Genomic DNA, 21,492 nt, shown 5'->3' on the forward strand with positions numbered 1-21,492 from the left:
GAGTACATGTACTTTTGAAGAAAAAAATCATTGTGACCATATTTTTTTCTCTTAATGTAACCTTCCAACTCATAAAATAAATTTAATGTGACCTTTAATCAATGTTTTTATCGTTGATTGTTACAATACTGACGTGACAATTCACGGTACTGACATGGTAATCATCTGTCATGTTTAAGTTATCAATTTAACATATCTGTCATGTCTTCCATCACGTTATCAACTACTATGAACTGTCACATTAACACCGTGGACCGCCATGCCAATACAGTAAACTATCACGTCAGCATCGTAACAATCAACGACGAAAAACATTGGTTAAAGGGTCACATTGGGTTTGTTTTCTGAGTTGAAGGGTCATATTGAGAGGGAAAAAATACGAAGACTATATTGATTTTTTGACCTCTGATACTTTTTGCCTATTTTAGTTCATGGAATAAATTGCAACTTTTAGAGAAATAATAACCTGTTTGTAACCAAATTAATAATATCATTTGTATAATGAGAATAACAAGAGTAATTTTTCCTAGGAAAATTAATCAAAAGATTAATTAATCAACAATCACGATCAGATGAGAAACTCCAACAAAATCACAGGCTAACAAAGTCGATGATGATGCTATTGGAAACTTAAGCCATCATCAGCAAGCGATGTTCCTTGGGAAACTGGAGTCTAGAGATCAACAACTTCAACTGCATTGATGCTTATATATATATATTTGAGATGATACATAAAATCAGAAATTGATGTATAGAGCTAGACTGTGTCTTGTTCAGATCTTTGTAAAATGAGGAGGTTCCCTTTGTCATCTCTCCCTATCCTCATCGTATCATCTACATATCTGCAGTTTCAAACTCAACTCAAGGAACAACCACCTCTCTCAAGTTTTACAATATAAATGAACTGCACTAGGTAAAAGGATACGTTATCTCCAGCCACCCCTCTGGATTGAAGATTCCAAGCAGCAGATCGTAATTTTTCCGAAACACGTTCATCAGCTATGGTTTCTCAAACAAATCAAAGCTTCAAGTTAGGATCAACTATGTTACATCACTTGGTATAATAAATATCCTCAGCTTACCTGATCAGGAGTGATGGTTGAATTATCATAACTTATATCCACTCTCTGCAGAATTCCAAACAAGAACATCATGATCATGGTTTTTTGTATTTTGTTGCATTCATGAAAGAAAGAAAGAAAGAAAGAAAGAAAGGGTTTAACTGATTTGGATGCAATCTCGAAGGAAGCTTCGATTGTGAGCTTCCCATTCAACAATTTCAACCCTCTGGCATTGAATTTTATCACGTTAAATGCTTTGCTCTCCATTTTCCCATCACCAAATGCTAAAAGTTAGTAAAACCCGAATCCCATTACAAACACAGTTTCATATACACAAACACAATACACCTGAAATTTCTCAAGTAATACCTTTTGAATATCAATGGTCTGGAAAAACTCTCCCAGGGTGATGAAATCTCTCAACCCAAGCTTTGTTCTCTTTGAACCCAAGATTGTAATAGAACTGTAAACAAGCTTCCAGCAACCACCTACCTTCATTTCATTTATAGAAACAAAACTGTAACTACATACCCTTCAGTTTATTCCCACAAATAGAAATATGATTCCACCTTTTCTAGATTCAGGGTAGGATCCGGAGTTGGATTCTGGAATTCAAGCAGCTTCACCAGTTCTTCAATATCAGATTTCTTAGAAGATGCTACTCCGAAAATCCCTCTATTGATTCCTTGGAATACATACACAAAAGAAAACAACCCACTTTCAATATTCTAAGCTAAAAAAGAATGGGATGAAAGTGGCTGTGGTTATACCTTGGAGTTGCTGTAAGAGTTGAGATTTGAGGTGGGAAAGTGTATCTTCGCCGACTAAGCCAGCTTTGTTATCTTCGACTTTGGTGATAAAACCGGGGCTGAATCTGTTGGTCGTAACCATTGGATGTATGGTTGAGATGAGGGTTTGAGGTTTGATGTTTTGTTTGGATGTGGATAGCCGAGGAAACAAGTGGGGAGGATGGGTTGAGGGGTGGATAAGCTTGTTGGAAATGAATGCATGAGACATTGGAGCAAACCAGGTTTGTTTCCTTTGAGCTTTGGTAATAAAATGAAGCCCACATTCATGGGGGGTATGTAGTTCCAGTTGAGCAGGGATGGGATCAGATCTCTTTATCCATTTAGTTAATTCATAGGTTTGTGTTTAGGGTAAATCTATGATTTGCTATCTAAGCTTGTTTTTAAAGTTCAGTTTGAAACTTAAAAGTTTTTTTTTCAATTAGATACTTGCACTTAGCTTTAAAGTTTATTTTGGTGTCTATTTAAAAAAAACAATTAGTACATGAAATTGACTTTTTAGTATTCACTTTTTAAAATCAATTTGAATTAAAAAAAACCTAAGTTTAAGTGTTAATTTAAATAAAAAAAATCAAGTACCTAGTTATATCAACAACAACAAAAAAAGTTAAAATAACTTATAATTTGAGATGTCTTTGTTTGTTCAAACATGAGATGCTTTTAAAACTCTCCAGTGTTAAAGAGAGAACATAAAGAAGTCTCTACTAGTCATTTAGGGATGGCTTCGCCCGTTCAACCATAAACAACCTAAATTGGAGTACTTCACTTTATTAAAAGACACGAAACTCCGTCCAAATTAAATGAGATGAATCATAGAATCGACATTGTAAAAACATGAACACAGAGACTAATGGTTTACTAATAAAGCTAAACTTAGAAACAAGACAATTGATGGAGACCCACTAAGTAGATATGACAAGAATAAACTTAGATTATCAGGATAACCTAACATTATCATCTTGCATCCTATGTATCGAATAGTACATTCAATCAAAATTCATGATATTTTTTATTTTAGATATAGAAAAAAACTTTTAATCACTCAAAATATCCAACAATCTTCCCATATCAATAACTATTGATTTGTTGAGATTAGCCTCTTGTGGTTATTATTTTCCCTCTATCTTCGTACATTACACGGTAAAGAAAAATCTTCTTTTTTCTAAGCAAGAAAGTTAAACAAGAAACCATACAAATTAAGATATACACCTCTTCTTAGCCTATCCTTCTCTGAATAAGAAATAAATGAATCATGAACCTCTTCTTAGCCTATCCTTCTCTGAGACCTCTCGGCATCAGAAAACACCACCAACCTCATGACTTAGGATAGAGCATGGCATAGTGATTTGTATGCATCCACGCACTGCTTAAATTTCTCTTCGCCCATCTCCTGCATACAGCTCCACTAAATTAAGTACAAATTCACACACAATGACAGACCAAAAAAAATGTATATGATAAACCATAGATTAAAATCCATAAAAAATTTGTTTGGATTTGGATGAGCAGCCAATAATTTTCTTTTTTGGATATTCTAACCCACCTGAAAAGGACCTTGATGCTTATCAGGATGCCACTTCAAAGCTGATATGCGGAAGCTGCAATGACAATTTTAATGATTTTAGAATACATGCATGAAAAAGAATTGGAATAAGTGGGAAACATAAATACGTAATGTTTAATCTTCAAGATGACAGGCCTCTAAAATATCGAGTTCATACGCGTTCTTAACATCTTCAATCTTTAAGGGGCCTGTTTGAGGCAAACCAAGGATTTCTCTATCAGAACATGATCCTACAGAATATGGCTCATCATCCTCATCAGACTCGGCATCACTAGCACCCTCCCACCCTCTCGTTCTTTGATTTGTCCAGCCTGATTTTTCTCGCCACTCAAATCCAGATTCTGGATTCTTGAAAGAATGACCTTCCCCAGAAGACCAGGTATACCATTTGCTCCCAAATTTAGCTTGGAAGATTCTCTCAGGATGATCAAATTCCTCAGAGAAACTCTCTCTTTTTAACTTTCCTGGGCCATGTAACCAAGGACAATAAAGTTTTCAAATGCAGAAGCAAGTTCTCCCATAAAGGAGGCATTTTTTCAAGTTTCATTTCGAGAAACAATAAAAGAAAGAAGCTCACTTTTAACTTTTTTGTGGTTAGATTTCTGAACATGTCGTCCAGAAAACCTTGACCGCCGCTTCTTATCAGAACCATCTGAATCCTGGCCTTCTGTCCCTTCAAATTTCCATTTTTGAACTTCATCCTGGATAAAAGACAAAGGCATAACTTATATTATAATTTCAGGTACTAATGAAAAATGTAAGCTCAATCTTTTGGTACACAGTAACACAGACGATACAAGGCATTCAGGTTTTATAAACATCATTTGAGTCCAATGGTTTCCAGGTAAATAAATAAAATTCTTGCTTTATGTATGTTTGAGTCAAACGGTTTCTTGGTAAATAAATAAAATTCAAGTTTTACATGCTTATTAAGTCCATTGAATTTTAAGAAAATTCAACTTACCATCACTCATCACAAAAATAACTGCAACCTCAGTTTTTCAAAGGCCTAACTGAAATCAAAAGCTTCTACTATACCTCAACACTAGATGCACACTTTATGAGAATATTCTATGAACCATAAACTTAAGAATTTTTATTAAAATATAAATGACAGAAATGCCAATAATGAAGACACTAAAACTAATTCCAAGGCTTGCACCTAAAATTGGAGTAAAACTATAGGTGTCAAAATATTTCCAAAATTGAATCATTGGTCCATTTTTCCAAAATATTTGAAGAACTCCTTAATAGATTAGAATAGGCAAATAAAATTGGAGTAAAACTATAGGTGTCAAACGGGCGAATTGGGTTTGGTTTTAGTCAGGTAACTTCAGTTAGGGAAGAAAATCGAATTCCGCTCAATTCAGGCTTAGGTCATCTGGGATTCAAATTGTTTAATTTTAAAGTAAAATCAGTTTAATGCAGGTTACAATTTTGGTTCATTCAGGTCAAAATCATATCTGAATCAGGCTATTTTAGGTTCATTTGGATTGTTGACTTCTATGGTCAAATCAAGTTAGGTCAACTTCAGATTCCAGTGACTGGGAAGGTTTACAGGTTAGGGTTAAGTTTTGACAGCTCTAAACAAAAATGCATAAAAAACCAACAATAAATTATATCACAATCTAACTACACAATAATAACTATAATATAAACATTACATCAGGAAGACTGAAGTTCAAATCTTGAATAAGAACAGGGTTCTACATCAAGCAGGAGCCCAGAAATGTTTACCTGGAATGAAACCTTTGAGCAACCGCTATTATGGAGAAGATGTTTTAGAGCTGCCTTTGTGTCAGCACGCTTTTGATGTACTGTATATCTTATGTAGTTCTGCAATGATGTTTGAAATATCAGAGTGCTTCTCTCTTTTTCTTTTCTTAAAAAAGAAAGAACAAATAAAGTAGGAAGGAAACTGCCAGAAGACGACAAAAGAGTTCATAACAAAACTAATTAGGTAGTATGAAATTAACAAATAGCAAAATAATAAGCCATTAGAAGATGAGGTCCATCATCTGGTCAACATGAACATTCAAATAAATCATGGCGACTCCTGTCCTGAAATGTACAAGGTGTTTATTGCATTAAAGATTGCTAGGAATGTTCCTGGTCCAAATATAAGATAACTGTTTCGGCAATTGAGGTTGAAGAAAAGATCTAGAAATGGATAGTATGGCTCGAGCATACAGACTTGACCTGGAATTTAGTCTACTAAAAGTTCTGAAACGATTACCAATCTAAAGACATTCATATATGATATACTAGGAAGAAGATAATTAAAAGATGCATGCACATAATTACACAAAATAGACGCCCAAAAAACTGCATACCTTAGTTGTTTGTTGTTTACTTCTTTCATCCTGCAAAAATAGATTTAATTGCTAAGTTTTCTCATCAATGCAAGGCATATACAATTTATCCGACTTCCTAAACAAAACAAAAAAAATGTTGCAATTGATGGTGCTCCAGAGTGGGAAAAAGGGAGAAATACTATTACTTATTCACATAGAAGATGACTTAGTTTGATAAGAGTCAAGAACAGCCAATTTGGGGCAAGAAGTTGAAAATAGCAGAAACTAACAACATTATTTTATATTAGAATTCAGAGAAAAGGACGTTATGCCACAAGTTAAAGCTATTAAAGAACTTTAAATTTCAAAAATCCTGTTTAAAGCTATTCAATTAAAAATAGAAATTCAAACTCACCCACAGACAGCACTAAGCAGATGAGAATATATATATATGTATAAACCGCAGAAAAAGGAAAGAAAAGTGAACTGACAAAATTCCATTTGGTCTTCCATTTTTCATAGGTAACAGGCGTAGAATGAAACGAAGCAACGAGGGGTGCAGCAACTGTAGTGGTTGGTTTTGAAGGTGACAAAGCTGGAAGCAATGAATTCTTGAGTAGCAACAAGTTTGGACATCTGGGTATCTGCATAATCGATGAAATCAAGACAAAACCCACTCTCTTCACGAATCGATACAGAGGGAGCTTTGGATGGTAAAAAGAAAAGAATTTACATCTCTCAAGAAGAAAGTAAGGATTTTTGGTGTTGGATTGGACTGGATCCTTTGATTGTACTTGGGCCATTGCAGAGCCCTATATAAGTAAACTCCCAATCCTACGACTCAAATGATGCAACCCACCCACACGACCTAACGAATGTGCACTCTAGAATGGACTTGGACCAAGACGCACTAAATTGGATATTAGGATTGGACTCCATGGATAAAACAATTGAGCTTATTGATGGAAACAAAAGGTCTGTTTGAGTTCAAAATTGATTCGATAGGGTTTTTGGCCCAATACCTCATGCGGATTAATTATTTAGAGTATTGGGTCAACATGAATTTGGACCACGATGCACTAAATTGGATATTAGACCCACATAATTTCCAAAATAAAGTCCATGTTAACCTCATATCCTAAATAATTAACCTGATTGGGGTATTAGGTCAAAAAACCCTTCGATAGGATCTCCACTCCTCCTATACGATATGATGATCTCAACAATCCGGGATGGACCAATAAGATAGACAATCATTTTCTCTAAAAATTTAATAGATTTTTTAATGTATTTTTTATTAAAAATTTATTTTTATTTTCTTAAAATTTTATAAGTTTGCCCCTTAACATAAAATTATGTATCTGTCCGTGTAACAATATTAAATACATTGTCTCTAGGCTGATCGGACACCATAAAAAATATAAGTTGTGATTAGCATACCAATCTTACAAAATTCAGTCCATATCCCAATCGAACAACGATTCACACTCCAGCTCATAAATAAACAACACAGGCAACCAAATACCTATGCTGGAAACTAAAAAGAAAGTATACATAAGCACCAACACCACAGGGGACTTAACACAAAACAGCAGCCTCCTATCGCAACACACCTGGGGAAAACACCACAGCAGCAGCACTACACAGCTCCATGGAATCAGTAGCACCACGACTATGCCTCATTTAAATCCTTATGCATATGACAGAAAGAGCAAGCCACTCCACAAGGAAAAAGAATACAGACATCAAACAAAGACACATTATAGAATTTTTCAAATATGAAAACCTTGGAAATAAGTGAAACCCCTGTTTCGTCTTAATAAAGTGAGAAAAAACTAGAAAGCAGTAGTCCATGCAAGCTAACCTAACTAATTTATTAAACTAGAAATCAGTAATCACAAACACCTAAAGTGATTGACTGCGAACTTCGCACAAAATCTTGAACGATCGGAATCAACGATGGCCAAAAAGCATTCGTCCAAACCCCAATCTGAATCAAACCTATATTGAAAATTTGATCCACAGAAACAACAATACCCTTAAACTTTACTTTGTTTCTGTACAGCCAAATATTCCATATCAAACCAAAAAATCCCAAATCCCATAGATGTCGATCTTTCCTTCTAATTTTCTGATGGAACCAAGCCTCAAGCAGCCCTTTAACCTTCATAGGGAAAACTATGTTGACCTTCCAAACACTACACCAACGTTGCCAGACTTTCCACACCACATCACAATGACACAAAACATGATCAACTGTTTTCTGCTCACAATTACAGAAAACATAGAGAGATTGAACACTGCAATGAATACCTCTTTTATGAAGCTCTATGATGACCGGCAGCCTTTGTTGAACTGCTCTCCAAACAAACGCAGAAACTTTTAGAGGAGCGAATTTAAACCAGACGAATTTTCAAATGGGGTCTTCCACCTTACCTACCCATGTTGATTGAATGCAAAATGATTTAGCGTTATAAGAACCATCTGCAGACCCAATCCATCTTAATTTATCATCACAAGGAGCTGCACTAACAGCTCTGTTTAAGACTAGCATGAAATCACTCCACAAAGCCTTTTCCCATTCAAATAGGTGTCTCCTAAGTTCTATCTCCCACTCCCACACTCCATTAACCCAATGGCCAAACTCAGAAATCTTTCCGGCTTTCTTATTCGCTATCCGAAACAGTCTAGGAAAAGACGCTTTTAAGGAAACCAATTCCGTCCAATTATCAGACCAAAAATCAATTTTTGAACCATTACCCATCACACATTTAACTTCAGACAAAAAAACAATCCCACAAGACTCAGCAGGATTTATAATACTGCACCAAATCCATGAAAATTTCCTGACATTTGCATCATTTGGAATAATTGAATCCTGCACATAATTGTATTTTGCTGCTACTACATTTTTCCATAAACTTTCCTCATCCAAACTAAAACGCCAAATCCATTTGTTAAGCAGAGCGCGATTCCTCAGATTGACGTCGAAAAAACTGAGACCCCCATGCAATTTTGGCCCACACATATTGAGCGTGTTGTTGGAATTATCCTTACCTAAGTATGCGTATCTAACTTTCGTATTTATTTGAATTGTACAGTGACTAATGAATTGAATATATGTAATGAAATAGTAAATTGAACCAAATCATTGTAACCTTGGAGACTTAGTTGGAACACACATGAAATAGGTTTGAGGGGTTACAAAGACATAAACAATGGTTTTAAAAGGCTTAGGGAGATTATTATAGCTCATCATAACCATATTTTAATTTGATACATTGCTTTAAGAAAACATTATCTTTCATATCAATATATGAATTCATATCAATATATGAAATGCATATTTTATATATAAGATAATCAAAGTTGAGTATGTTTGTATATTTAAAATACAAGTAATTTGTAGAAATATATTCAATGTTATTTATTTTACATTTTTATTCCAACAATAATACTCAAATATTTAATAATTATAAGGAAATAGTAGGTTTGTATTCTTATCATTAATTTAAAAAATGAAGCGATCCTTACCCAAGTCAGGCAGGAATGGCAACTACGTGGCTCACAGCTACACGAAGGGATGAGGCAATCAGTTTTGAAAACCTCCATATATTGAGAGGGTGGGGGATGAGAGTGAAGTTGGGGTTTGGCATTTCTTGTTCGAAAAGAACCCTAGCTAATGCCAAACCCTCAAGGAGCTCCCACCAACAATCCCAATGCTTCGTCAGTCTCAAAGTCATGATCAACAAGACATACAGTATCCATCTCTACTATATATGTATCTTTGTTAGACTGATGAGTTTCCTTACATATGTTGCTGTTTTAGATTTCTGTTGTGATGAATAAATGAAAGAAATGTTTTCTCTCTCTTGTGTTTTTGGTGTTCGAGTTGAATATGTATTCATGTTCTTACTTCACTCGGGCCGAATAAATTTGTTCTCGTCAAATCTAAATCAAATACCAAACTAAAAGATCTTATAAACTTTACTTCCAAATCCAAATTTAGCTGAAGATTAAAGTAACCAACGGAAATATTTACAAATGATTAAAGGCTAAAGATTTTAGATCCAAACTGAAAAATCAATTTGGTAAAAAAATAAAAAAATAAATCTAAGTTGAGGATTTTTAATATTTTGACTTTTTTAATTTAAAATATTCCTTGTTGATAACAAATGTTGAATATGGTCATTCAATATCGTCTATGCGAAATCTAGTGCATCATGTCTGAAGCTTATCACGGAAGAAAGACAGAAAACGTAAAAGAAGAAGACACAAAAAACAGAAAGAAGCGGCGGCATATACGAAAAGAGAAAGTGTGGAAAATAAAACAAAGAAAAATGAGAATATTATAAAAACCCTAAAATCTATTATATATAAGGATATTATTGTAATTATCTTAGAGTGAGTTAATTTGGGTCCACCATAAATTTGACTTCAATTTGATCTTAATCACCTCTTTCACATAATCCACTGCTCCCGCCCATCTGATTCTAAAAAGAATCAATTTGAGTTACTTTGAGAAGAAGTAGAAAACTTTGAGAATGTCTGAAGTTCAATATGACTGATGATAATTCAATCATAAACTAAGGGCGCGCATAAGAAAAGTTAATCTATGATATCACAATTGAAGGAATAAAGATGTATCATATCCTCCAAGCAAATGTACTAATTGGAAAATTTTCCAAATCATGATCTTACTACAAAAGTTTCCTAAAGCATAAGAAGTGAGACATTTCTAATTTCGAGGAACTAATCTATCACATGAAAAATGAGAAAATTTATTATCTTAAAGATAAAAATTTATCACTATGGTGAATTATCTTTTATAGCTAACTTTAGGTATTGTTTTGAAAAAATTGAAAGTCTAGATATTAAAATGGACTAAAACTTATAGTTTAGGTACTAAATATGCAATTTACCCTAAATTTGTAAATATTTTATAATGTTAACGTGCTCATTGATTCTAATTTAAAAGACTTCTTATAACCATTATCTTGAAGATAAGCAAATGATGAACAAGTGAATTTTGTTTGAGTTTTCTTCTTTGAAAGGAAATGTAAGGATCTTGAAACCCAAACTATAATGAAGAGTATTTATGATATTCTTTTGATACTTGGTAACATGGTATTGAATGTGTAATTTGAATCTTTTAAAATTACTAAAGAAGAGATTTTTAAAAAACGAATTAAAGAAGAGCTTGGCAAACCCATAAAACAAATACAAAATGAAGGGGAGAATGATTAATAGATTTAGAAACAGAATCAAAGAACTTAGGTTTTACGTAGATAACGATGGCCGAGGGTTGCTGCTACTAACTGCTGTTTCCTTAATTTACCTGTGTTTGATCTTGAACAGGCAAACAACTCTCGTTTTCAATGTTCTGTTCTTTGTTCTTTCCCCATAAAACACTGTAAAGGCTTATCACTAACATGATTGCCCCCACAACACTACAAAAACATAACATATATCTTAAGAATTAAGCATCTCCTTCCTAAAGATGGTTAGGTAAAGGTGTTTAATTACCTTACCTTCCTAGGTTAATGGTCTCGCCTAAGAGGAACACTGAGCCAAGAATTGTCATCACCAGATTCGATGGCGTCATCACTGCATGAAAAACTGGCCCTTTCTTTGATATCACCCACGCTTGCAAGTAGTACGCAACACCCGTCACGAAAATCCCCTATCGCAGATTCATGCAACCGGTAAACTATAAGAATCTTCAGGTTAAACCATAAGAATATTCTTTGTGTTTGCTTACACAATAAACAACTGCGAGCAGTCTAAAATTCCATCCCAGCTTCCACTGGCGAGGATCTCTTTCCAAGGCAATAGCGACAAGAAATGACTGGACAGCACTCGACAAACACTGAATGCTCGTGAATGTAAGCTTGGAAGGGTAGCTTCGCAAAATTTTAGCCTGTTTTGCCTCATCAATTCCAAATGGTAAGTAATGCTAGCTAATACAAAAATGAACAAGAAAAAGACGAAAGGTACCTGAAGTACAAGCCATAGGGCCCAACATATGCAAGTGACCAGCAAGAGGAAACATCCAAGTATCCATTTTGAGGGAGAAGAAGCATGGCCATGGTGATGCCCATCATGTTGGAGAGGGAAAGAATGAAGATGGAAAGGAGGTTTCAAAACGGGACCTTTGTAAAAAGAAAGAGTGACAACCCCAGCCATGCACACCACTATACCACCAACTTTTGCAATGCCAGGGACGCTCTTCACTCTCACCTTCTCCATCCTGTTAAACCAATCACATGGTCATCCATGTTAGTATTAAAAAGGGTAAGATTCGAACCCTAAACATTAGGTCTAACCAGAATTAAATAATTAGAATATAAACCTTTTTTATAATATTAATTAGTGCGCTACTATGGAAAGGGCATATCACAGCTATATTATTCGTTATCATTCTAATAGGGGAAAGGTTATATACTTTTCAACCTATTTGTGCAAAATTAAAAATAAAACACTATAGTAATTATACATTTCTCTCATCACTTTTAGCCATTAATGATCTCCATCCATCACTTTGGGCAAAGTTCGTGCGGTACGAGTCTTGTTGCCAATGCCATAATCTCCCTTATACCACGAATGTTATTCAAAGTATGAATTATCTATGTACATCCTTTTGTAAAATAAAAATGTCAAAGGAAGAAAAACCATAGTATTAAGTAAGACGGAAGGTAACTAAACATGCCTGAGTAAAACTGCAAAGGCAAATGTTATGACGGGAATGCAATTAATGGTGGCAGCACCAAGACTTGCAGATGTGTAAATCAGAGCTACTCCGTAAATATTCAAAGTTAAGGTGATCCTGAATCCAAACCGAATCAATTATAAGAAGAAGAAAACGTATAACTCTTAGCGAAATTCATCGGGGATTTTGAAAGCATTTACGTACCCCACGTACCCCAGCAAAGCAAGCATGAAAATCTTGCAGAAAGTCACTATTGAAAGTGGCTTCGCGTTTTTCCTGGAATAAGGAAGAGATATGGGAAATTTTTAGTTTCTTAACTAATATGAATGTTTATGAAGAAAAGATAGTATTACCCTTCGAAAATCATGGCGAAAGGGAGCATGAAAATTGTTCCAGCAACTTGTCTGTAGAAGACGAACACAGATATGCTCATACCCATATTGAATACAGCCTTGGACAATAAGATCATGCCAGAAGAAAGAGCATGCACCAGAAGAGCCACAAAGAAAGGCTTCTTTGACCCCATTTGCTTTGAATATGATTAATTAAAATTAAAATGGAACCCCTTTATCAACACCTTCAGGCTTCAACTACAAGTGTTTGACATCAATGTAGTATCCCCATTACCAAATACAGCATAGCAATGCTGAGAAAGCATATGCTTTCTCTGTTGGAAATGAAATTTTATTTACAAATTTCTTGTTAGTGGTTCATCATAATTGTGCCTTTTTTATTGCTTTATTTCCACCTAAAGAAATAACCAACTGTTTCTGGCAACTACTTGGATTTCTTAATGTAAAATATTAGTGCTTAGAGGTCAGCATAAAGAACTTTTATAGGTCAGCTCACTTGTTCCTTGTGACTTAACATATGGTATCAGTACCTATGAATGAGTGGTTGAGAAAACGGATTCGGTCTATGCATTAACCTTTTTAACTCTAACCCTTCAAAATTTTACAAGAAATTAGAAAGGATCATGAGCTCAACAATTTACCTACAAATTTGTTAGTTCTATTTATGTCTAGAGAGAGTGAATTGACAATTGAAAATTTGTCAAATGATATTTCTTACTTAAGAGGGATACAAAACACACAATAATTTATAATGATTTAATTTCTCACCTAATTCTACTTCTATTACCTTACAATTATTATCAAATTAAAGACTTTAACCTAATCTGCTAAATTGGATCGACAATTATCTTTCAAGTATAAGGTAAAACTTTACAACGTTTATCCTTTCTTACTTGTGCTTCATTGTATATCTTTCATTCATTCTTCATTAGCTTTCAACTTGTCAATAACCACTTAAAGAGATATTTTTATTCACATCTTTCAACTATCGTAAAAAAATGATTTTTTTTATTTAATCTTAGAAAAACAAAAGTAGTGATGATGAATATTGCAAGCTGTTTAATGATAATAAGAAAGATGGTAAATTATTAATTAATAATTTACAAATTTATTAATTTAGTATATTTGTGGATTACTTTAGAGTTTATACTTTAAAATTATTTCATACACTCTTTTGATAATCTTTTTTGTGAAATTTGTTAATTTATGTTTGTATTAAACTCTATAAAGTATTGGTAGATTTTACCTATAGTTAAAATATAAAGTGAAAACTTTTAGTGAGTTTAACGAGCAACGAGTTGAGCCGAGCAATAAAACTTTTTAATGAGCACGAGTCGAGCACTGTCCAACTCACAATCGACTCGCTCGATAAACACCTCTAGTTAACGTTCAACTCAAACGACATCCAATTTTTTAAATGAAAAAGGAAAATCTTGAAATATATGAATAGTTAGGAGATCATTTTATAACTTTTAATAGTTAGGGAATTCAATAAAACATTGTCCTACAATAAAGGGATCATTGTATAATTTTGAATAGTTGACGGACTCAACTATATAGTACCCCATAGTCAGGGGATCATTTTGTACTTTACCCAAAATAAAGAAAATCAAAGGGGTTTTAACTGCTGCGTATCTCCCCTCCTAAAACCCTAGGCCTTGTCTTTGGAATGGCGAAAACCCATCTTGTCATTAACAATGAACCTTAAACCCTTCCATATAAGAAACCTTCTTCCCTCTTCTTCATTTTATTCGTCGTCATCTGCTCAACCTTTATATTCACTCTCAATCTTCATTTCTCATTTCTCCACTTGCTAAACCCAGTCTTTCCATTCCCATTCTTCGTCGTCGCGACATGACGAACTTTCACGCCACGTTAAGGTTTCAGTTTGGTGGGATTTTGAGAACTGCTCTCCCCCTGCTAGTTTTAATGCCTTTAAGATTTCTGATATCATCACTTCCGCTGTAAGGGCCAATGGAATTAAGGGCCCTGTTCAGATTACGGCTTTCGGAGATATTTTCAAACTCTCAAGAACTAACCAGGAAGAGCTTTCTGCTACTGGGGTTAATATTTCTCTTGTTCCGAATGGTATTTTATTTCTACAATTTAGTGAATGTTTGAATCTCAAGAATTTAGTGTGATATTGGGATTTTCCTGGAGTAATTTAGTAGTTTCTGTAAACTTTTATTTAACCTTTCAAAAGATACTTTCATATCAATGTTCAGTGCAAATTAAACTGTATTATATGCAAATTTTTACCAACAACTTTTATCAATCTAACATCCCTCTCCCTGATCTGCTAAAAGAACATATGAAAGACAAATTTCTAGGAAATAACATTGTGTTTGGTGTGTGATAACGATACTTCCATTCTGTTTAGGGTGTGATACCATGATCTAGAACTTACATTAAATGCTAGTTTTATGCTGAAATTGCTCTTGCAAGTTCGGTTTTTCTGCCATGCACAATACTAGAATCCTAGCACCTTGAGTGTGCCTTTTGCAGACAAGTTAATTGCACTTGTCTGAGTTTTAAAATCGATGAAGTGGCACCACTACACAAATGGCTTTCTGAGAGAATATGGATTTCAGTTCTTATATGTTATTTTTTCCCTTTCTTTCTAAATTTTTATTGTCTCTGTTCATGTTATTTACCATGCAAATGTCCACCAATGCAGGTGGAAAGAACAGTGCTGACAGATCGCTTCTGGTTGATCTTTTGTGTTGGGTTTCTCAGAATCCTCCTCCAGCCCATCTCTTTTTAATCACTGGTGGCAGGGACTTTGCAAGTGTATTGCATAGGTTACGGATGAACAACTACAATGTACTGCTTGCTACTTCAGAATCAGCTCCAAGTGTTCTTCGCATTGCTGCTAGTATTATGTGGAATTGGAATGAGCTTCTCAAAGGAGAGAACCTGACTGGAAAGCACTATAATCAACCTCCTGATGGTCCTTATGGTTCTTGGTATGGCCATTACAGGGTGGCTCTTGAAGATCCGTTTTTAGTTGAACAACCAGCGTGTACACGGACTGAAGAATTGTCCGAGAGTTGTTCTGAGTCTGTGCCTCGGCCAGTTCCGGAGGCAGTCATTAAGCAGATAAGGCAGATTCTTAACTCATACCCAAAGGGAATTTCCATTATAGACCTTCGTGCTGAGCTTAAAAAAAGCAATGTTGGCCTTGATAAAGACTTGTATGGTTATAAAAAGTTCTCCCGCTTTCTTTTATCAATGCCACACATTTTGAAGCTTCAGCCAGAAGGTAATGGTATTTTTATTATACATGGAATTGCCCCAAAGCCGATGAACCATCTAAGACTAGTCCTTGTTTATCTGCTGGACCTGTCTATGGAACTGGAGATGAGCTCACTGTTTCTTCTATGTCAAGTAGTGATGACAGGACAGAATATGTTGTTTTAAATGAAAAGTCCAGGTTGCATCATTCGCCTGAGGTTAATGCTGGAGTTACTCCTGGAAAGATACAACAAACCTCTCCAGAAAATGGTAATCTTGTTAAAGTAAATGCAGGGATGCTTCAAGAGGAAGCCCAACAGCCCCTTCCAGTTGATCAGAAGATTGCCAAAGCATCTAATGATCAAATTCCTGAGAGGAGTCTTCAGGATCGTATTCTGGAACAAGATTCTGCATCTGATGGAAGCCTCATAAAGAAAGTTTGTCAAAGATGGTTTGGTGGTAGTGATTTCAATCGTGCGGGAAAAGGTCATAACCTTCCAGGTAAACAAGGTGATTCTGCAGATAGCTCTGAGAAACAAAATAACAGTACTCTGACCAAATGCACTGGGGTTGGTTATGAGAGGGAAGGAATGAAGGAAGAGTTGGAGAAAAAGTCATGTGAAGTTCCATATACAGTTATCAGTTCTTCATCAAGTAATGACTCTACTGTTGACACTAAAGCAACTTATGAAGCAATTGAAAGCCACTCTGGAAAGAGGTCAGTTTTTTTTAACTGGATTGCCGGCTAGTGTAAATTTTAGAGAAGTAACAATGACTTTGAGACATCAAATGATCAATCCCATGAAAAGCTCAACCAAACAAATACAAACTCTTTAAAGCATGAAGTTTTTACTCAGGGATCCTTCTGGGAAGACATGGAAACCTTAATAGACTCACCCAGGAGATCACTGCTTGTCACACAGTCTAGGACCAGGTTTGCTAATTCTTACCGTCTAGTTTTTCCCAAGTGTCTTGCTGATAAAAATCTGTTGGAAATATAAAAGTTGTAGGAGCTTTAACAAAATTATGTCTGTGGCTGTTACATTTTTGCAGGGAAGAGATGGCAGAAAATCTGCTTAAGGAAGGGCCTTTGGTTCTTAGACCCCTCAGTAAAACTGATCTTCTTCATTTGGTGGATTTGCTAATATCTGATAAGAAATGGATCAAAGAATGCCCCTCGAAATCTTCACCGATCAAGATCACCAAGGCTGTTGGGAAGAGTTCCAGTTTGGGTCATTCTGGGTTGAGATCAATCTTTCTGAGAACTTCGTCGCAGGAAAACTTGCGGAAAAAGGACGAAGGAGAGGAAAAGTTGCAGAATATTCCTCATTCTGGAGTTACAACTACCATCCCCGATAAGAAATCTTCAGATCGTACTAGATGTGAGGTATTGTCCGACTGTCAAAACCTTGTTAAAGAGATACTTAAGGAACACCCTGAAGGATATCATATGGGTAACTTCAGGAAACTCTTCCTTGAGAAGCACGGTTTTCTTCTGGATTTACAAAAGCTTGGTTACAGAAGGTTGGTGTGCCTGCTGGAGAAAATACCTGGAATTAAAATAGAGTCCTGCTTCATAATTCCTGCAAGCATGGTTCCAGACAATTTTGGCTTGGAAACAGTTGTCCCTAACATTCTAGAAAATACATATCCTGCATTTGGTGAATTGCCTAATGATGCGACAACAAAAGTTGATGATTTGGACACTATGTGGGATGAACTAGGATTTGTTTCCAACTCGGATTCAACTAGAAATGAGCTGCAGTCAGTATTAGGGAGTGAAAGACCTGAGGACACGAAGACAAAATATCCCAACTATCCTTCTCTCTCAGATGATGAATTTTCTGATTCCGAAAGGGACATGTCAACTGCAGAGCTATCAGGGCGAGAACAGAAGCCTGGATCAGATGAGGAAAGCAGCTCATTGTTGCAAATCCTTGATTCATTGTACACTATTACGGAAGATAAGGATAAAATGGATAATTCAGAGAACTCTGATGCTTTGGTTGATTGTTCTGAATACAATGTCAAGCCATCTGGTGATGCTGGAGAAGGCATGAAAACAGAAAATTGTTTGGAGGAGTACGGGAAGCAGCAAAGTGTGCAAAAGAAATATACTTTTGTTGCAGACTCTGGGGAGGATGACAGGGATAAGCTGATTAATGGAATAATAGGAAGCTTGAAAATATCAAGCGAGTCGAGAATGGACGCCTGAATGGTCGGTTTGACATTATCAAAGTATTAATGCATCATGCTAAAAGTTTTCTCACTTTTATAGATGTTGGCTTTTGTATGTCATGCAATCTATGGTGGACGGGTAAGTTTCGATTGGTTCTGATCAACTGAATAAACTGTCAGTCGTATTAAAGTAGACTGAACATATTTAAGCCAAAACTGAAATAATCCAACACAACTTATTTGGCCGGTTGTTTCACTTGGGAATTCACTTAAATGTTTATAGAAAAAGGAGAAAGGTTACCTCTGAAATTGAATTAAATATTTATTTTTGGTTTAATTTATTACATTATAAAGTATCACGTCAGAGGGTCAAGCAAAGATTCCTTATGAAGAGGTACCATTGTCGTGGAAATATAAAGTTAATTTAGTTAATAGGGAGGCAAATAGAGTTGCTTATTCACTCGTTCAATGGGCTTTGTTTAGGATTAAACCCTTTTGATTTGTTTTTTTATTAATTGAAATGTATTAAGAATTATGTAATTTTGGATGACATTGGTATTTAATATAATTCCTTTCCTTTCAAAAGAAAAGATGAAGTTGGTGGCTATCGAAACTAACCAATTGTGCAGGGTTATCTTGGCATACTTGTCGAGAGCCGTGAACTGTACGAGGAAGAAAACTTGGGTGGAATGAGTAGAAAACAGCATCGAGTGTTGAGCTTCTTATATCCGGAATAAGCAAAGTCAGGAGTTGTCTAGTGGATAATGCCCTCTTGATGAGGTCCATCATTCTTAGAACTGGTCTGTGAAGCAATCTGGATTCGCAGTGCACAAGGTTAGGTGACATCTAGCCATTGGTGTGTCAAGAAATCATACACTGCGGGTGTTACTTCATCAGGTGCGCTTGATTAAACCATTGACGCTGCGAGTGTAATTAAATTCATCATGTTACGTTACTGTATAACGTATTCTCGGGAATGCAAATATTACATCCTTATTAGTATTTGGTATCCACTCCTATCAGTCATCATGAATACTCAGACATCTTATAGATTTGGTATCCAACTTTGCTCTTGATGGCTATGGCGGATCCGATATTTGTTGCTGGAGGAAGGATAAGTGTTCTCAGATGGGCAAGTGATAAACAGCGCGTCGACTCTTTTTTCGGTTCTTCATTGGTTGCTTTCACAGAAATGGTGGCTAGGCATAAGCATTTAACGATTAGTTGATGCTGCTGGGAGCTATTTCTAGATAACTTGATCGGAGGGATAAGCACTTGATGCTTCCTCTACGTTTTATTTGTGTTAACGGTGAATAAAGAAAGTTTTGAAAAGTGAAATTTTCCAAGTGTGAATGGTACCATCACCCAGATAGACAGATTCTAATTTCTTATATCACAACGTCAGAAACATTTCTTTTATCCAACTCTTTTACCATCTCTCTCTTTTATGGATGTTCACAGTTAAGGCTGCGGATGACATGACATAATGGCCGTAGAGTCATTCCAAAACCATATGGCAGCTAGGGTTGCATCAGTTGCTACCAATCATCAAATGTAGTTTTTGCTCCACATATCCCCATGCATGCAGTTTCCATAAGGAGCAACAGAGACAAAAGCATCGTAAAATGTTTTAACATGTATTGTTTCAAGGCTAAATTGGGTCATTACCGATCCCGGGTAATTTATTTAGCCCATTAGGGCACCAAACTTTTAATTTGGGATCTACGGTAGCGTGACGAGTTTCATAGGATATAATTTTTTAATGATCTGTGTCAGGTGGGCCCCATAGCCGGATTAAAAAAAATTCAAGAGGGACTCGTCACACTGGCGTGATGAGTCACAATAAAAAATAAATTTTTTGTAATTTTTAAAATGAAAATTAAAAAATTAATATTTTATGGAGATAAAACTCGTAACGTCGGCGTGACGAGTTCCAACGGCTTAAATTTTGACTTTTTTGACTGTTAGATTGAACGTTGTTGAACGATCGATTTTTTTTTAATTTCAATGGAACTCGTCAAGTGTGACGAGTTCCAACAGCTATTTTCAGTTTCAAAAAAGTAGTCGTTAGGTAGAGTAGTATAAATAGAGGTTTGGGTTGGATAGATTTTTCACTTGTAATCAAACATTCTACTGAGAGCAAAAACTTTTGTGTTGAAGAATTTTTGTTGAAATGACATCAAGAGATGAAATGTTACGTCTTGATAAAGTTCATATTTCGTCGATGGAGTAGACAACGGTAAGTTTAATTTGTTTTATTTCATTTTAGTTTTGATAAAATTATAGTATTAATAATAATTATTTTATGTAATTGTATTAAATATTTTATTTTCAAATTGTAGCGAGAAGAACGAACCATTCGTCATCGAGGAATGACGAATGGAGAGCCACATCAGCGGATGGTGATATATCTTTCACAATCTGAATTATATGGAGCAACGTTTCTTCGTGGATTCAAGGTGATGTCAACACTGATATCGGCGTTGATTGAGCGTTGGAGGCCCGAAACGCATATGTTTCATTTACCTTGTGGCGAAGTGACGATAACTTTGGAAAATGTCGCGTATCAACTTGGCGTTCCGATTAATGGTATGCCATTGGTGCTTCGCAACACTTATAAGGTAAATGTTCTTATTTCAAATTTATTTGGAAATGAGACTTCAACCGATGTCATTGATGGGTTGCGGGTACAGATGACGTGGTTAGAAAGCAAATTTAAAGTAGATGAATAATCAACAGAGCAAGAGGTGATATATGCAGCTCGAGCATCTCTTTTGACGTTGATTGGAGGGATCTTGCTACCGGATAAATCAGACAATTTGGTGCACACCCAATATCTTCCGGTAATGGAGGATTCGTTGTATGTCACCAATATAGTTGTGGTTCTGCAATTTTGGCATTTTTGTATCGTGAACTATGCAAGGCGACCGTAGTCGTGAGAGGAAAAAAATGGATGTAGCGGGTTGTTTAGTTTTGCTCCAATCATGGCCGTGGTATCGTCTCCCGTTTATGACACCTATTACATCAGCTCCTATGGAGTTTCCTCTCGTCGTAAGGTAAATTCATATATTTAAAGTTTTGATATTTTATAATATTTATTTAAATATTTTGAAAATGACAATAAATAACATAATTTTTGTAGATGGCGACACCGAATAATCGATACAAATTTTTCGGGTGCAACCAAATTATATATTCTGATGAGAATTGATATCACCGGTAGACATGCGGTAATTTTTTCTATTTTTTGCATTAACTTTTAAATTGTAATATTAATTGTTTAGTTATACTAA

At 35.4% G+C, this 21,492-nt stretch overlaps 6 protein-coding genes across 6 annotated transcripts; 2 read left to right on the forward strand and 4 right to left on the reverse strand.

Annotated features, from left to right (window-relative positions):
• Nucleotides 1-543: 543 nt before the first annotated feature.
• LOC120129428 (fibrillin protein 5 homolog) lies at nt 544-2,184 on the reverse strand. The gene is made up of 7 exons (XM_039146931.1): nt 1,832-2,184; nt 1,631-1,746; nt 1,431-1,553; nt 1,224-1,322; nt 1,083-1,127; nt 926-999; nt 544-842 (listed from the first exon to the last, which is right to left on the reverse strand). The coding sequence occupies exons 1-7, from the start codon at nt 2,076-2,078 to the stop codon at nt 758-760; spliced, it is 789 nt and encodes a 262-aa protein (XP_039002862.1). The 5' UTR covers nt 2,079-2,184; the 3' UTR covers nt 544-757.
• A 762-nt stretch (nt 2,185-2,946) lies between these two features.
• Nucleotides 2,947-6,431, reverse strand: LOC120129426. The gene is made up of 7 exons (XM_039146930.1): nt 6,217-6,431; nt 5,765-5,794; nt 5,169-5,267; nt 4,009-4,132; nt 3,589-3,895; nt 3,411-3,465; nt 2,947-3,257 (listed from the first exon to the last, which is right to left on the reverse strand). The coding sequence occupies exons 1-7, from the start codon at nt 6,373-6,375 to the stop codon at nt 3,189-3,191; spliced, it is 843 nt and encodes a 280-aa protein (XP_039002861.1). The 5' UTR covers nt 6,376-6,431; the 3' UTR covers nt 2,947-3,188.
• A 1,182-nt stretch (nt 6,432-7,613) lies between these two features.
• On the reverse strand, nt 7,614-8,753 carry LOC120129436. The gene is made up of 2 exons (XM_039146936.1): nt 8,162-8,753; nt 7,614-8,080 (listed from the first exon to the last, which is right to left on the reverse strand). The coding sequence occupies exons 1-2, from the start codon at nt 8,751-8,753 to the stop codon at nt 7,614-7,616; spliced, it is 1,059 nt and encodes a 352-aa protein (XP_039002867.1).
• Nucleotides 8,754-11,013: 2,260 nt separating this feature from the next.
• Nucleotides 11,014-13,019, reverse strand: LOC120129418 (WAT1-related protein At5g64700-like). The gene is made up of 7 exons (XM_039146920.1): nt 12,788-13,019; nt 12,648-12,710; nt 12,435-12,551; nt 11,723-11,975; nt 11,487-11,645; nt 11,257-11,408; nt 11,014-11,175 (listed from the first exon to the last, which is right to left on the reverse strand). The coding sequence occupies exons 1-7, from the start codon at nt 12,958-12,960 to the stop codon at nt 11,055-11,057; spliced, it is 1,038 nt and encodes a 345-aa protein (XP_039002851.1). The 5' UTR covers nt 12,961-13,019; the 3' UTR covers nt 11,014-11,054.
• Nucleotides 13,020-14,456: 1,437 nt separating this feature from the next.
• LOC120129438 lies at nt 14,457-16,770 on the forward strand. Its single transcript, XM_039146937.1, has 4 exons — nt 14,457-14,474; nt 14,611-14,875; nt 15,465-16,049; nt 16,148-16,770. Exons 1-4 carry the CDS (start codon nt 14,457-14,459, stop codon nt 16,768-16,770), a joined length of 1,491 nt encoding a protein of 496 aa, XP_039002868.1.
• Nucleotides 16,771-16,798: 28 nt separating this feature from the next.
• On the forward strand, nt 16,799-18,620 carry LOC120129417. Its single transcript, XM_039146919.1, has 2 exons — nt 16,799-16,955; nt 17,075-18,620. The coding sequence occupies exons 1-2, from the start codon at nt 16,897-16,899 to the stop codon at nt 18,234-18,236; spliced, it is 1,221 nt and encodes a 406-aa protein (XP_039002850.1). The 5' UTR covers nt 16,799-16,896; the 3' UTR covers nt 18,237-18,620.
• The last annotated feature ends 2,872 nt before the right edge of the window (nt 18,621-21,492 follow it).

This window comes from Hibiscus syriacus, unplaced genomic scaffold, assembly GCF_006381635.1.
Source record: "Hibiscus syriacus cultivar Baekdansim isolate YM2019G1 unplaced genomic scaffold, ASM638163v2 tig00110500_pilon, whole genome shotgun sequence".
Classification (NCBI taxonomy): Eukaryota; Viridiplantae; Streptophyta; class Magnoliopsida; order Malvales; family Malvaceae; genus Hibiscus; species Hibiscus syriacus.

Coding starts and splice junctions, on each gene's coding strand:
- LOC120129426 (XM_039146930.1), bottom strand. CDS start 6,375: ATGCAGATACCCAGATGTCCAAACTTGTTGCTACTCAAGAATTCATTG. Junction 4,133..5,168: donor GCTCAAAGGTTTCATTCCAG/GTAAACATTTCT, acceptor TCTTTTATCCAG/GATGAAGTTCAAAAATGGAA. Junction 3,466..3,588: donor ATTGAAGATGTTAAGAACGC/GTATGAACTCGA, acceptor TTGTCATTGCAG/CTTCCGCATATCAGCTTTGA.
- LOC120129436 (XM_039146936.1), bottom strand. CDS start 8,753: ATGTGTGGGCCAAAATTGCATGGGGGTCTCAGTTTTTTCGACGTCAAT. Junction 8,081..8,161: donor CATTCAATCAACATGGGTAG/GTAAGGTGGAAG, acceptor TTTGGAGAGCAG/TTCAACAAAGGCTGCCGGTC.
- LOC120129418 (XM_039146920.1), bottom strand. CDS start 12,960: ATGGGGTCAAAGAAGCCTTTCTTTGTGGCTCTTCTGGTGCATGCTCTT. Junction 12,711..12,787: donor TTCGCCATGATTTTCGAAGG/GTAATACTATCT, acceptor TCCTTATTCCAG/GAAAAACGCGAAGCCACTTT. Junction 11,646..11,722: donor CCCTATGGCTTGTACTTCAG/GTACCTTTCGTC, acceptor GAGGCAAAACAG/GCTAAAATTTTGCGAAGCTA.
- LOC120129438 (XM_039146937.1), top strand. Junction 14,876..15,464: donor TATTTCTCTTGTTCCGAATG/GTATTTTATTTC, acceptor CCACCAATGCAG/GTGGAAAGAACAGTGCTGAC. Junction 16,050..16,147: donor TTTGAAGCTTCAGCCAGAAG/GTAATGGTATTT, acceptor ATGGAACTGGAG/ATGAGCTCACTGTTTCTTCT.
- LOC120129428 (XM_039146931.1), bottom strand. CDS start 2,078: ATGTCTCATGCATTCATTTCCAACAAGCTTATCCACCCCTCAACCCAT. Junction 1,128..1,223: donor TCGAGATTGCATCCAAATCA/GTTAAACCCTTT, acceptor GGAATTCTGCAG/AGAGTGGATATAAGTTATGA. Junction 843..925: donor GAGGGGTGGCTGGAGATAAC/GTATCCTTTTAC, acceptor TTGAAACTGCAG/ATATGTAGATGATACGATGA.
- LOC120129417 (XM_039146919.1), top strand. CDS start 16,897: ATGGAAACCTTAATAGACTCACCCAGGAGATCACTGCTTGTCACACAG. Junction 16,956..17,074: donor GTCACACAGTCTAGGACCAG/GTTTGCTAATTC, acceptor ACATTTTTGCAG/GGAAGAGATGGCAGAAAATC.